Source organism: Thunnus maccoyii, chromosome 9 (assembly GCF_910596095.1).
Source record: "Thunnus maccoyii chromosome 9, fThuMac1.1, whole genome shotgun sequence".
NCBI classification, from domain to species: domain Eukaryota; kingdom Metazoa; phylum Chordata; class Actinopteri; order Scombriformes; family Scombridae; genus Thunnus; species Thunnus maccoyii.
Window position 1 is genome coordinate 15,285,416 of NC_056541.1, and position 15,751 is coordinate 15,301,166.

General features: G+C 38.6%; 1 protein-coding gene across 1 annotated transcript in view; it reads left to right on the forward strand.

The window, feature by feature from the left end:
* Positions 1-15,751, forward strand: part of pgm5 (phosphoglucomutase 5) — a 29,575-nt gene that overhangs the window by 2,419 nt on the left and 11,405 nt on the right. The window contains exons 2-7 of the mRNA XM_042420857.1: positions 614-776; positions 889-1,035; positions 1,190-1,315; positions 1,412-1,602; positions 4,217-4,371; positions 14,437-14,552. Of these exons, the coding sequence (XP_042276791.1) occupies positions 614-776; positions 889-1,035; positions 1,190-1,315; positions 1,412-1,602; positions 4,217-4,371; positions 14,437-14,552 (898 nt within the window). The remainder of the gene's footprint in view (positions 1-613; positions 777-888; positions 1,036-1,189; positions 1,316-1,411; positions 1,603-4,216; positions 4,372-14,436; positions 14,553-15,751) is intronic.

A 15,751-nucleotide genomic window follows, 5' to 3' on the forward strand; every position in this document is an offset into this window, starting at 1 on the left:
GTCTGTCCTTTCTGAACACATGCAGCTTGTCGGATGTTAGGAGGATACACTGACGTCAGGAGAATAAATTCCTCTCCAGTGAGGACACTTTTATTTAGAATAGCTGATATGCAGGGGAATTATGGGATGCTGATGGTATTACCACTTTATACTGTAAGTGGCATACAATTACTGTATAAATAGAGAGAGCAGCTCTGTTATTTAGGCACACTCTTGGGGCCGATCATTTGCTTTTTAAAGTGGGCCGTCAATTAGTCACCTGTAGAATGACAAGTATTTTGGGCCAGTGTTGCTTTCAGTCCCATTTAGACCAATGAGCTCCTGAACTTATGAATAAGGTTGAGGCAAAGCCAGTTTTTTTTTTTTTTTTTAGTGTCCCAGCCAGAGAGAGAACCTGTCTGACACTATATTTATGGTTATCTAAGCACTTTTGCCTGATTTTATATCTACTCAGCATTTGGGAAGCATGCATGCCAGCTACAAAAATAGTAGATCTCTAAACTTACAACTCATGAGACAACTTTAGCTCAGCAGAAAACATTATTACTGGAGGCTACATCCTTGAATTATATCCAGCTAACATTGCTCCTCAACTAATATCTGTGCTGTGCAGATTGGTCGTCTGGTAATCGGCCACAATGGCCTCCTGTCCACCCCGGCTGTTTCCTGCATCATCAGGAAGATCAAGGCCATTGGTGGAATCATCCTCACAGCAAGTCACAACCCCGGAGGCCCTGGTGGAGACTTTGGAATCAAGTTCAATGTGGCAAATGGAGGTGAGGAATGAGACAGGATGGAGTTCAGAGATATATTTTTGAATCTAAATCTGTAAATTATGACCAGTATTGGTTAAGTTTACAGATATTAATGTCCTGCATTGTATTACAGGCCCATCTCCAGACACAGTGATGGAGAGAATCTATCAGGTGAGCCGGACACTCGAGGAGTACGCCATCTGCCCTGACCTCCGCATTGACCTCTCCAGGCTGGGACGACATGATTTTGACCTGGAGAATAAGTTCAAACCTTTCAGAGGTACAATAGTCACTCATCCACTGTACACTACACGACTATAGATAATCGTGTGCTGGATCAGAATACAAATCGCCTGAATAGTGGCTCATACTTCCTAGAATAATTGCCCATCAACGCATGTTCAGCACTAATTGCCTCTTTTCTGTGTTTCTAGTGGAGATTGTAGACTCAGTGGATGTGTATCTACAACTGCTGCGGAACATCTTTGACTTCAATGCCATAAAAAGTCTCCTCACAGGACCAAATCAGCTAAAGATTCATATAGATGCCATGAACGGAGGTTAGACAATTCATTATCCCATCACATAAACCCTGAGTTTTTGTTAATGTTACTGGAAATGACACCGTTCTCTTCTCTCCCCATGCTGTGTTTCAGTGATGGGCCCCTATGTACGAAGGATCCTGTGTGATGAGTTGGGGGCCCCTGCTAACTCTGCTGTCAACTGTGTGCCTCTGGAGGATTTTGGTGGTCGGCCTCCTGAGCCCAACCTGGTCTATGCCACCTCTCTGGTAGATGCCATGAAAGGAGGGGACTTTGGCTTTGGAGCTGCATTTGATGCAGATGGAGTAAGATATCATCATAAGTGATGTTTTTTTTATTGCATTTCTAACTTCTTTCTTCCACATGCTGACAATATTAGAATTATTATATTTGACATACCATAAATATATCAGATCAATAGTATCAGCATAGACAGTTGCTATACATAAAAACACTGTTTAGTTAGCAATACCTATTGATGTAATAGTGTGCCATTGAACTCAAAGACTTCTTCAGCCTCAACTTTTAAGTCTGAACTAAACTATCAGTGGGTCCACTGATAGTTTAGTTCAGACTTAAAAGCACATCATTTTATAGTTAAGGGTTTCTTCATATTCATAGCATGTAGAAAACAAACATGCAAAAAGCTTCAGGCACTGTATCTACATGAATATGAAAGAAATTTAAAATTGAGTCAAGCTGTAATAGTAGTTAGTGACAGTGGTGATGGGCATTTTGCTGTGAAGCAGCTGCAGGAATGTAACATACTTTACTTGATGAAGATGATTTAAATACAAAATTTAATTCAAAATACTGACCTCATTTGCAGCTGCAGTAACACTAATCTTGGCAAAATGGTGCAGATCAGAAAATATTGTTAAATGTATAGTACCGATAAATTACAGGCCTTTCTCTCATCCAACTGTCTGAAATTTCCTGAAACTTTGAAAGCTTTACTACTGATTCTCTTGATTTACACCATGAAGTGACCTCTCTTTATACTATAGAATAATAGATTTGGTTGAAAGCCCATTAAAGTAGAATAGAAAGTACAATGTGGAGGCTGGCCGAGGTTGCCAATAATCATGGTTTTTATTTGTTCAAAAAATAAATTTACAATGATTTAATGATGGTTAATGTTCCACATAACATCTACATGATGTCTGTTATTTATATAATTTTTATGGAGTTGCAGTTCTTGACAATGCGGGAGGGCGGTCCTATATTAGGATAAGTATTTAAGCAAAACATTCATTCATTCATTTAACATAAATCTGTTAAATTTTTGATCATTGATAAAGAATGAGTCTGTGTAACTCTTCCATAGATACCAAAGAGAGCCTTGTTTATTTTTTGTTTGTTATTATTTGCTGGTTGATAACTGGTAGAAAGATGATGTATAAGACTGAATGATAATATATCCATGATGATCCAACAGGCAGCTCACTTTTTCCACTTAGTTGTCCAATATTCATTTCTACTGTACACACACACACACACACACACACACACACACACACACACACACACACACACACACACATACACACACCCTCTGCTAAGTAAATTAGCTTAGCATCAGGAGAATTATGTCATATCTGCTCTGTTTCTCCCACTAGGATCGGTATCTTCACAGTCATTAGCACCAGTGGTTGTAATCTTGCTGGGTGAATGTTTCTTTTTTGGGGTTGCTGTTACATAATACCGTAACCAATATCTTCCAAAGTCTCAACAGTAATTGTGATTGTTGGCAAAAAGAAGTTAGTTGCTCATTAGGTGTGGCTTATCCGGCACTTAACAACAGAACTGCACATACAACTTGACTGGATTTGATGGCAACCAGTGGCTAGAACTCCAGTTTGTACAATTGTAAGCTGAAAAGATTTACAGTCACAATGTCTTGAATCAATATAATATCATATACAATTTATGTTATATTTATGCGGAACTTTTTTTTTTTGCTTCAGTTAAAGGCAGAGTGAGCAGGATTTTCCTAAAAAAAAACAATGTATAGACTCGTACAAAAATGATCCCTCTCAATCATCACATATGACCCAGTACCAGTGTGTGGTGGTGTGTGTATCTGCAGAGAACCCACCTTCTGCCTGTATTTTCTTATTTTGCTGTGTTTGGGACGTTTCTGGGCGTCAACCTTTGGGCAGTGGGTGTGTAGCCCCCAGCCAATGACAGCATTCAGGGTGTGAGGGTTATAAAAACGTAGCGACATAGCGCTGCAGTGTAGCGCTTCTGGTGTCATTTAGCTGGGGAGGAGGGGCCAACTTTGAACGTTGTGTTTATAAACCGCAACTGACAAATCCTACTCATTCTGCCTTTAATAACAAAATTCAATCAAATGCAGCATACAACTATTTTCAAATCTTTAAAATATGGTCACAAATATATAGTTTCATTAAGAAAAGTTTAAGTAATTTCCTAAAACAGCAGGGCACTGTAGATTTTAGATAAATTTACTCAAACAAGAATAAATAGTGTATTTATTGCGGAGTATTTTCAGCCACTGTTTACAGTATAACACATTTGGTGAGCTAGTGAGTATGTGTGACAGCTGGATGCTATATGTGGGATCCAGTCAAAATAAACTACTTTGCCCATATACATCACAATAATGGAGCATGACACCCAGTGCAGTGGTGTGACTCATGGACACAGAGGAATATATCAGGAACTATATCAGGCTTTGAATACACAGATAATTCCTTGTTGGTTTTGGTCTTTTCATAGGACTTGTTGGCAGTAAGAAAACTATTGCCAGTTATTATTACTAGTCATATCCTGTAGTGCCAATCAATCAAGTTTAGTTGGACTGTAGCTCTTTTTCTACATTATTAGACAAAATAACTAATAACTAGTTACATGAGAAGACTCACAGTGCACTATATGACTTTGTGTTGTTGTTAGGACCGGTACATGATCCTCGGAGAAAACGGCTTCTTTGTGAACCCATCAGACTCAGTAGCCATCATGGCTGCCAACCTCTCCACCATCCCCTACTTCAGACAGATGGGTGTTAAGGGCTTTGCCAGGAGTGTTGCCACCAGCACCGCCCTCGACAGGTAGAACACACATTAACACACTTCTAAAAACACACACACGCACACCACACTCACACACTCAGCAGATGTAAGGGGCTTTTCCTTCTCTTGTCACACCACTTCAAACTCTCAAATTCCTGCAGCAGCCCAATCTCTGGAGAGGGAGGACACTCTCAGATGAAGACTCACCCACTATGAATAAGACTGTGAGATCACATACACACAACCCCCACACACACATTTACTCACAGCCTATAAATATTATCTGTTATGTAAGAGCAGAGCAGAGCAGAGGGTGCTGAATGAGAGGATGTGATCACAGCAAAAGTCATCCCCATTAACATTGTTCCAGTAGGAGGGAACCCAGCGCTGCACCCCTTCGAGGCTTCAACAGAATGCTGCTCATGGGAAACGTGTCATTTAATACAATGAGCAAACCAGAAAAGACCAACTATAATTAGTTCAGATGAATATGTGTATGTATGTTTTAACACAGTACTGTTTCAGATTTAGTTCATGCATTTTCAGTTTATTTCTGAAAAACAATTCCAGACTCCAAAAAACCAGTTCAAAATAGGTTTTGTAATGAATTAATGAATGCAAATATAAAACTCAATTCCTTTATTAGTTTCCTTAAAGTAGAGCTTCAGGTTTTCACCTGACAACTACAATGAGTTTACAAACACCTTTTTGAATTACAAGCAGTATTAATTGACTTTTATTATAGTCTCACTCTGACCCTTAAACATTTATAGGGGTTATAACATGCTTTTTGTGATTTTCCGTCATTTATTTGTTCAACGTAAGTTGAACAAATGTAAAAATGCCACCTTCAAGTCAAAATCTAGGGCTTTAGCCTATTTCGAATGCTTTGTTTGCAAAGTTACCTCTACTTCCTCACTGAACTGATGTCAAATCATTCACGCATGCCGCTCGTTCTGTAGCCCTTGTTGATAAGGTTGTTGCTAAGGTTCAGGGCTTGCATTGTCATCATGGTTCAACTACAAAAATGTTAACAGTGACTGCTTGTTTGGGATGGATCACAAACCAGGTACACCAGTATATGGCTGCTACCCACCTTCCCCTCCACACTCATGCTTTTTAATTCACAGGAACGTCACACTACTTTCTGTATTGATATTGAATATTGCTTGGTAAAATGCATACGTACATACATACGAGTTGACATATGAGTGCCTATGTGCATATATGCATGCTTGAAAGTGTGTGCATGTACACCTACCTTTGCGAGGACTCGTTTGAGTTTTAGACCTTGTGATTGTGTGGGACAGACCATCAAAGACATGTTCAGCTTAGAAATGGGTTTAGTTCAGTTTAGGGTAAGGGTTGGGGTTAGGTATTTAGTGGTGATGGTTAAGGTTAGGCTAAGGGGCTGGGGAATGTATTATGTAACTGAGGGTCTTCACAAGTATAGAAGTACAAACGTGTGTGTGTGATGAGGCATGGCTGACATGGGGCCAATTTGAGCAAAAGTTTCAAGCAGCTCTTTCAGTTTGATTATTATGGTTTAACATCATGAGACACAGCCTTGAGCCTGCAACACAAGTGTGCAAGTAATGTGTGTGTGTGTGTGTGTGTGTGTGTGTGTGTGTGTGTGTAGGAGTCTTTACACTAAAAAATATGACCAAAATTTTGTGATGTAACATCACACTTCATATATCTCATACATCATCACTTTTCCCTAGTAACTGTGAAACCCAGAGAGATCAGGATTGGCAGTGAGGTCACTTCCTTAATGTCTGCCAGGGGTAACACATACATATGCACACACACACACACACACACACACACACACACACACACACACACAGGAGACTGAGACCTGAGTTACAAATGTCACATGTCCCACTACAGCCTCAGTACACACACACTCATACACACTCACTGTAGATGAAATGGCCTTTTCATGAATTACTACTACACATATCTTCTCTTTTTCAGCATTTTGCCTTTTTAGTACTAAAGATAGAGAAAATAAATTCAATTTCCTAGACAGTAAATTGGTTGTGCAATCTGCTGAGAAGTAGAATTACCTTACAGCATGATGTCTTAAACTGCAGATAAAATCATGCTCTGGGCTTTCTGAAGAGAAGAGAAATAAATTGCATTATAGAAGATTTTCATTTCTTTCCCAGCATACTCTGAAGTATGTGGACTTACGCAATGCACACCTACCTCTCTTCTATGAACATTTAACTGATAATTACTGACATTGTACAAGGTCACTTTGTTCTTAAGCTTTATATCCGCCACTTAATTTCCTAATATAACAATGCTGCCTGCGGACGTGTAATATTAATATCTACAGGTCTTTGACAAAGACCAGGAAGTGTTGAAGCACTTAGTAGTATGGTGTCTGATCCTGGAGTCAACCCAAGTGTAAGCCTTTTTAGGACAGCGAGCAGCCTGTGTGTGTGAGTGTTTAGACTGAGCAGCCCGCCCTGCTCAATGTTTATTCGTAGTCAGGCAAACTATGCTATAAAATACTTGATAAATGTGATGGTGTGCAGTATGTATGTTGTTGTAGGAGTCCAGAAGGAAGAACAGAGCAAAACAGAGAGAGATAGAATCTATTTGATGTGTTCAGGTGAGCAGAGGATGTTTTGTTGGATTCAGACAAGAGAGGAGGCTTTAGATACAGGTGGTAAATATTTCACTCTGAGGCATCTGTCTCTTTGTCGTGTGCTTGGGTGCCTGTGTCTCATACCATTAGTGAGGGGCTGAGGGAGGGAGGTGTCAGAGGAAGAGAAAGTGGGAGGGGAATATGGGTAGAGGAAACATCTGCCTCTCCTTTAACCACTCCAGGGATGGGAAGATGTAATTAGAAGAAAGGACTGAGCCATTGACTGTTACCAGGATGAGATCCAAGTGCTTACACTGAATGGCTGATTAACACTATGAAATGCAGGGGTCAACTGTGTTGTTTTAATGGCTGTTGTGGTGGTTACTAGGATGAATAAGGCCGTGACAAGACTAATGTCTTTAACAGCCACCAATGCCTACATTTAAGCCCCTGTTAGACGTAATGTGGTACCAGTGACTACACCAAGCACAGACTGTGCTTTTATGGATTCATTTTATCCTGCACACCCTCTTGAGTATTGCAGTGTTTGTATCATGTTGTTATTTGCAACCTTGTTTTGGTGAAATGAGAAATAAAAGAAGACACAAACCAACAAACAAACACAGTATTTCAGCACAGGTGAAGGATGTCACAACTCAAAAAAGAGAATCATTCTGGGTTCTGGCATCAAGGAGCCATTGCACTATTTCAGAGAGTAGAGTACATTGTGATTCATTCACTTAGTTTGAAATTAACATTAAGCCTAATCCAAACAGTTTTGGTAGTCTTTGACTTATGTTCTTAAAAAATGGCCAAAGGTTTAGTTTATTTGTAATACAGAAAAAACTGAGAAATGCTCAAAAACCTACAGAGAAAAGCTGAAATGCTGTCATCAAACTCAAATGTTATTATTACCCATCAAAACATTTGAGGGGCAGCAAAATGCAGCCAAGTCAAACACTGACCTAAAAAGCATAATTTTTCCCTGAATATAGTGTTATGAGATAACAAATATCTTTTTGACATAGTCTTGGAAAAACCTAGAAAATGGCTCCGAACTGGTGTCAGAAAAGTATTTTTTTGCACAAATTACATAAACAATGTAGCTACAAATAGTCACAGAAATCATCTCTGCTTAATTCAAGTTCTTTATTTGCTGATGTTTTCAGTGTTGGCCACTGTAGCAACTGCAGTTCTTCACAGTATCGAGTTTCTGTGTTGTCCAGTTCAGGTCAAGAGGAACTCACATTTCAAGCGCAAGTAAAGCTCCTTCCAGCATGCTTCGCTTTTTGTCCGAATGCCAGTCTTAAGCTTTTAAGTCCAGGCTGAGCTTTCTTCAGAGGGTGATGTGATGAGAGAGGGCATTGCATGCTATGTTTGGTCAAATATCAAGCCAAGGCCAAAAGCTGGTAATATTTCACTCTCCGGATGTAGAGAGAGGCCTCATCCCTCACATTACTGCTCAGAATTTCCTGATGCATGAGAGAGATATATAAAGACAGTAAGAAAAAGAAAGCAAACAAAGGAGATATTGGTTGATTTGTGCGTGCATGTGTGTGTTTACTGTCTACCGTAAATGTATGTGCAGGTCAGTTTGTAATTCTGAGCTTTAGGCCCAGAGAGTGAAGATAATGGGAGAAAGACATAGCCTAAAATCTCTTCATCTTACAAGCCTGGTCTGGATGGAGAGAAAGCATCCAAATCAATCAAAGACAGACCTTTTCTTACTCATCTTACAGAAAAAGAATCATTTTTATTCACATCGTAACTTCATTTCATGCAGCAGTGATGTGTCATCCTAAAAACAATTGCATGGGTAAGATTTGGTGAGATCTACCAAAATGTATATCCTTAGCATCGGCATCGGGTATCTTACAAGATAGTAAAATCCACATTTTTAAAGATTTAAGCAACCGAATGTTTGAAGTATAGGATGATTCACCATAAACATTAACTTATTAATTTCCGTAACCTAACTATCATCATTACTCAAAATAAAGTATTCAATTAAATTCCCCCTCCGCTCAAAAAAATGTTTTTGTTCTTGTTCTTACAGTTCTTACAGCTTCACTGTGCAGAATGATGTATGTGCAGAGTTTGATACTAGAAGGCTGTTTTCACATTAATCTGCTGAAAGTGGAAAGTTTCTCTGTGCTCATTCAAAATCTGTTTTTTTTTTTTTGTTGTTTTTTGTAAGTGATGGAGGTACGAGCATGATTTGTGACATAAATAGTTTGGAAGCCAATCCCGGTCCATTATGCAGCTTACACAAGTGTGATGTGGAAACTTGAAGCCTCCAGTGCACAAACACTGAGAATAGACTTTACAGTGAAGTAGGAGGCATCTTGTGTCCAGCAGTTAAGCTTCTGAAATAAATATATTTGCATTTTTCATAAATTCTGGATTTTTAATGAGGGAGATAGAGTAGATGCCATTTTAAGGATTTTAACGTGGTAATTATACCTTTTTTTGTGGAAAAAACATATCAGAAACACATGATTGTTTCAAGCAGAGTGTTTTTATATGTCTTAATAAATGTCTGGAGGGGATCTTTAAATTTAAATGGTCAAAAATAAGGCTTGAGTGCACCGCTGGAAAACTGTAAAATGAATTTTCAAGCCTTTTTAAAATCATTTTGTAAATCACTTTTATACATGCATCATTTTAAAGACAGGTTATTGAAATAGCATTATGAACTGACAAATTTAATGACAGTAATAATGAATTACATTAATCATGATTATTTGGATAATGGAGACAGTTAGATGTTGTTTAGAGCTCTGAAAGCGAGTAATTGGTCCTTTGAGCTTACATTACTTTGGTTACATATAGTCCAAGGCGAAGAATGAACTGTGACAAATGAGATGGATTGATGTATTTTGCATCTGCTAATTTAATCAATCATTATATGAATTGTTTTCTAAATCTACCAGTTAAGTGAATGATTATTACCTGATATTATTATGCTGGTTGTCAATCTGTATATTGAAAGCTTTGGCAGTTTCAGAATAAAATACTGTATGTACCGATTTAATGAGTTACTACAAAAAAGTCAATAATGGTGGCAGTGTTCCAACAGGGGATGAAGTACTGCAATTAAATATTGCACCTGCATTGTATCTGATGACGACACTTATAGACAGGCGGCAAATTAAAGGAAAAAACAACATAAAGTGTCTTAGTAAGGTGTTCTGCCACCATGTGCCACCAGAACAGCCTCAGCGCACCTTGGCATTAATTCTACAGTCTCTGAACTCTTCTGGAGGGATGAACATCATTCCTCCAAAAGATATTCTCTCATTGGATGTTTGATGATAGTGGTGGAGGGCGCTGTCTAACATGTCGGTCCAAAATCTCCCATAGATGTTCAATTGGGTTGAGATCTGGTGACTGTGAAGGCCATAGCATATAATTCACATCATTTTCATACTCATCAAACCATTTAGTGACCCTGTGAGTTGGGGCATTGTCATCCTAGAAGAGACCACTCCCATCAGGATAGAATCGTTTAATCATAGGATAAAGGTGATCACATAACAACTTTATATTGATTTGCAGTGACTCTTCCCTCTAAGGGGACAAGTGGACCCAAACCGTGCCAGCAAAATGCCCCCCACAGCATAACAGAGCTACCGGATCCCCTAAATGTAGGGGTCAAGCATTCAGACCTGTACCAGTTTTTCCTTTAATTTGTCACCCGTCTGTACCAACACATGCACTTTTTTAAACTGAAATTCTGTTCTTTACTAGTGTGAGAAAATTGACATAGTATGACTGCAAAGCCTCACTGTTTAGAGGTCACACCTATACACAGGGGGATTACAGCCCTAAATAGAAAAGAGAGACTAGGACAGCACTCCAGTTTGACTTTTTAATATTGCCACATGGATGTTTGGGGTGTAACGCCCTTCTTCAGCATGTATACTTATCTACCAACATTTTTCTGTTCTGGCAAAGCCTGTTGAGAGGGAGGCAGTGTCCACCGAGCCTGTCTGGTCTGAGTCACTATCTGTTTAAATATGCTTGTCTTTGATTATGCTTGTATATAAGCTTCCCTCGCTTGACCTCAGGAATTATAGCTGTGGATCTAAAATCTGAATATACCTTTTATTGTGATTTTGTTTGAAGAATGCCATGTGGCAACAATTTTGATGATCAAATAAGTGTTAAAGAAATCTTTAAAAAAAAAATGGCAAAAATTCCAGCTTCTCAGATGTGAATATTTTCTGGATTTCATTCTCCTCTATGATAATAAACTGATTATCTTTGGGTTTTAGACTGTTGAACAACAAAACAGGACATTTTGAGAAGTCACCATACTTTTCATACACGAACTTTTACAGACCACAAGAATAATCAATGAATCAAGAAAATAATCTGTAGATTAACTGATAATCAAAATAACCGTTAGCTGCAACCTTGGTCATGTCAAATGTTTGAGTGCAGCTGAACTTGCTTGTTGCTTTTGCTTGTTTTTACAAATCTGTATCTGTGTGTGTGTGTGTGTGTGTGTGTGTGTATGTGTGTGTGTAAGCTATGTTTGGGTGGGTGTGTACCACAGCAGTGTTTATCCTGTTGTTAGGTTAAAGCTTTGCTTGTGCAAGGATCAAACTTGAGAAAATACTATTCTCACCATTCTCTCAGTGTTAATGACAACCTTCTTCCAATATTTTTGCAACTTTGTTTGAAAATTGTGGGCTGGTACGGGTCAGTCTTGGTGCTTGTGTTGGCTGTGGACGTGCTGTTTACAACGTAAAAAGCTCACCACAAGGCCAGAGTTTCTGTTTTCTTTTTGGAATGCCAGGCTTTCCGTTCCAACTCTCGATTCCCTGGAGGGGAATAAAGCTAGTTTACTCTTATTTGGTAATTTAACCCATCCTCATGTAAACAAGTGCACTGGGCACAATGTGGGATTTATTTATACGCATGATGATTGTGGGGATGTGTATACCACCCCTTCAAGTATGAATTCCACCCACATCCACATATATTACACTGCGAAATCCCACATTAGAAGTATTTAGGATTGACAGTTCTACATGTTTGTTTCTTTTAGAGCAAAAACTGCTTTGTTGGGTTGCATTTTGTGGAGTGATTCTTAGCTGAGCTCTGGGAATTGAGTTTACATTTTGCGGCAGTCACCAAGGGGATGTGGATGATGTGGTTGAGGAGTAATCTGTAGGGAATGGGAAGGACACTGGGTATCCATCTTCTTTTGCAAACTAAACATCTCTGTAAGCAGACTCAGGGTGGTAACTTTTATAATAAAAACATCTGAGAGACTGCCTGAGTTTAGACTCAATAATGAATGTGCCATTTTACTTAAAGTCAAATGACTCAAATCAAGACTGGGCTGTAGTCAGAGTTTTAGAAATAAGGTAATTAGTCCAAATTACTCCAGTGGAACCCCACACCCTTTTTTATGACATGCCACCAAAAAAATCATTATACACAATAATCTAAATACTGTTTTGGTTCTCCACACTCCACAAATTATGATGGAGAGATATGTCCATTAAGTCCATTATATTTTTTATTGTTATTATACCTAAAAATAGTTAAATTTAAACCTGCATTAACTGATTTTGGATACTGCAGAGGGCAGCATAAGAAACTTCAAACAAACTCTGCTATATCAGCTGTTAAGTTGATATGGGAAGCTTGTTAGCAAATCTAGCGGCACATCCAGCAAATACAGAGCAATACTAGCATTTAATTGGAAGTTTATTTCTGTTCACTCGATGAATGTAAGTCTAATATTAGTAGCTCTATTTTGGTCTCCTCTAACTTCTGTGGGAAATGCAGTCCACTATGTTCACCAGCTAGTTGCTAACTGTGTCCCACTGTCGTTTGGTGTTGGGCAGGCTTGTTTGGGCAGGCTTGTTTGCTGAAAACAGTTTCCTGCTACTGCTGGAAACAATGCTATGAAAGCTCTGAAAGTGAACCAAAACAGTAAATTTGCCAAAACAATGAGCTGAAAGTTGTTGAAATGCTTGGTAGAGCTGAGGGGAACTGCAGATGTGGGTTCAACATCACAAGAGACTCCTTTCACATTGTTATTGATCATTTTTTATTGTAAAGATATTGATTATAGCACCTTCAAAGATACTGGTTCTAAAAAACATCATGTCAGCTTTAATGAACCCATCATGTGTAATTGTATGATGTAAACTCTGCCACACGTGATTAAAACCTTCAGTTTCCTAAACAAAGCCAAGGACATGACCTTTGTGTCCTTAAGGATAGGTACAACTTTGTCCATGAGGCTTTGTCAGTGTGCTGACTTGTGTTATTATTGAATGTGCAAGAAAAACAAAAAAACTAATTATAAACTAAAACTAAAGTTATTTTTCCTCGGTAATAGTGACACATTTAGTTTAAAATATGGACAAAAAACACCATGAACATGTTTCAGATTTTTAGAAAGTCTGTAAAAACCCAAAAGAGTTAGCAAAGGCTTTGGCTCTGAGTCTAAGTGCCAAGATCTGATTATTGTGATTACTTCTGATTGTTTGCTATTTCATATAAAGTTATTTTTTGTGTCTTTTTAAAATTTTTGTCCAAATATGTCAACCCTTTTCTAAAAGCGTACTGCTTTCCTCATCATGTTATTGTAATTCCCCTGTATCTTGTTAGTTACCTCTCTGTAAATTTGTACTCCTTGATTTTATTTGATTTTTTTCTTTTCTCTTCTTCCCTGTAGTCTGGTTCCTTGCACTCCCTCTCCTCCTACATATTATACTCTCTGCACCTTCATCCCTCCCTATGACCTAGGGCTGGGCGATATGGACAAAATCAAATCACACAATATTTTTGACCAAATACCTCAATATCGATATTGTGACTATTGATGCTTTAACAAAATATTTACACAAATTAGATTTTTGATAAATAATCATCAGTAATGTGGATATAATGACTAAGTGGGTAAATAATAGAACAGCTAGAACAGTCTGATTAGTTCAGAAAATTACATCACTTTACTGTAATTCAGCCTTTAAAACCAGCAACCAACACTTATGCCGTATCACGATATCACGATATTCAAAATCTAAGACGATATCTAGTTTCATATCATGATATTGATATAGTATCAATATACTGACCAGCCCTACTGTGACCCCAACATGCACATATTCATATATACACACACACACACACACACTCTCTCTCTCTCTCTCCTCTCTCTATGCGAGCACACGTCTCAGTTTCAAAGCAAACATCAGCTAAAAGGTTAACTCACTTTGTTCTTGCAGCCTTTGCCTTATTAAGTTATTGGATGAGCTGTTGGCAGATTGCTTGTCATACAGCATTTGGTTTGCTTTATTTTAAAGGTCAAGGGATTGTTTGTAAGCTTAGCTCTCTCTCTCACTCTCTCTCTTTATCAGAACTAGGAAAGACTGGCATTAGATAACAGAGGGAGATAAATACATTGTGTGTTTATAAACTAGACTATCTTTGTCTCTAATTTGTTTTTGTCTCTCTCCTCTGTATGTTTTTAGGGTAGCCAAAGCCATGAAACTGGCGCTGTATGAGACTCCCACTGGCTGGAGGTACTTCGGGAATCTGATGGATTCTGGGCGTTGTTCCCTCTGCGGGGAGGAGAGCTTTGGAACAGGTACGATCTCTTCAGCACACTCACTCGGTCCAAACAACGAAACAGCTTACAGAAATGTATCTGGTGAATACAGTACAGACACAGGGCAGCAGTAGCCTGTCAGCATGTAAGTAGAAGGTCACTGATTCAAACCCCTGGACCGGCTTGGAAAATATGAGTGGGCGTGTGACTAAGAAATCCCCTCCCTTTAGCAGCAACTGTTGTTGAGGAGCCTGCGAACAAGGCCAATTGCTAGAGGACTGCACTGGCCAGCTGCTGCTCTTGTGGTGAATATGCAGCAGGGACTTAACACTCAAACGTCAAGTGTGTCCAGTCAACTGTCTCTTGAAAATTAAAGGAAAAGTCCAGTTTATTACAGCTTTGGTCTTATTTTTGTTTTGGGGGTTTACGATAATATTGTACATAGAAAACTAATTGTTGAGATTTGAAAACACACAAATGGCTCCAACCATGTCTGACTGATTTCAGCCATTTTTATATTGCGATAAAACCTAAACTGAGTACCTGAAATGTTGTCACATTGCCAGGAAGGCAGTAAACAGTTTAGGTAATAATTTTGCCATTTTCCTTTCTTTACTTTCTTTCTTTCTTTCTTTCTTTACTAACCCTGAGGATTGTTTGAAGCAGCATTTATTTGTTTATTTAGCCACTTGAGTGAAGAGATCCAAAACTCCTAAAAACTTCAGGCGAACATGTTTGCAAACAGTCTGATATTGGGTCTTCTTGTAGCTCTGTTTTGCTCTCCACCAACTTCTGAGGGAAATGTTGGTTCTTTAGTGGCTAAATGCTTCACTTTGTTCACCAGCTAGTTTCTAACTTTATCTGTCTGCTGTGTGGTGCGTGATTTATCAGAGCTTGTTCCCTGAAAACGGCTTGTTTGCTGCTGCTGGAAGTGAGACTGAACCAAAACAGTAAAGTAGCAAAGATGCTCAAAGATGCTAAATGCTACACAGAGCTAAAAGGAACTTCAGAGCTGGATTATGCTTCTTTATGGTTTCAATATTACAAGCAATACATAGTCATTTGACCCATTGTTCATGTAAAGATATTGATTAATGGAGCTTTCAAACCTGTGTGTTTGTCTGACAGCTTGCGTTCCTGACCCTGTTTGACCTCTTCTCAGATCTGAGCAATTAACTTAATATCCAACAATATCCAAGTAGTTTGAAACCGAAATTATCCTTTAAAGGTTAAAATGA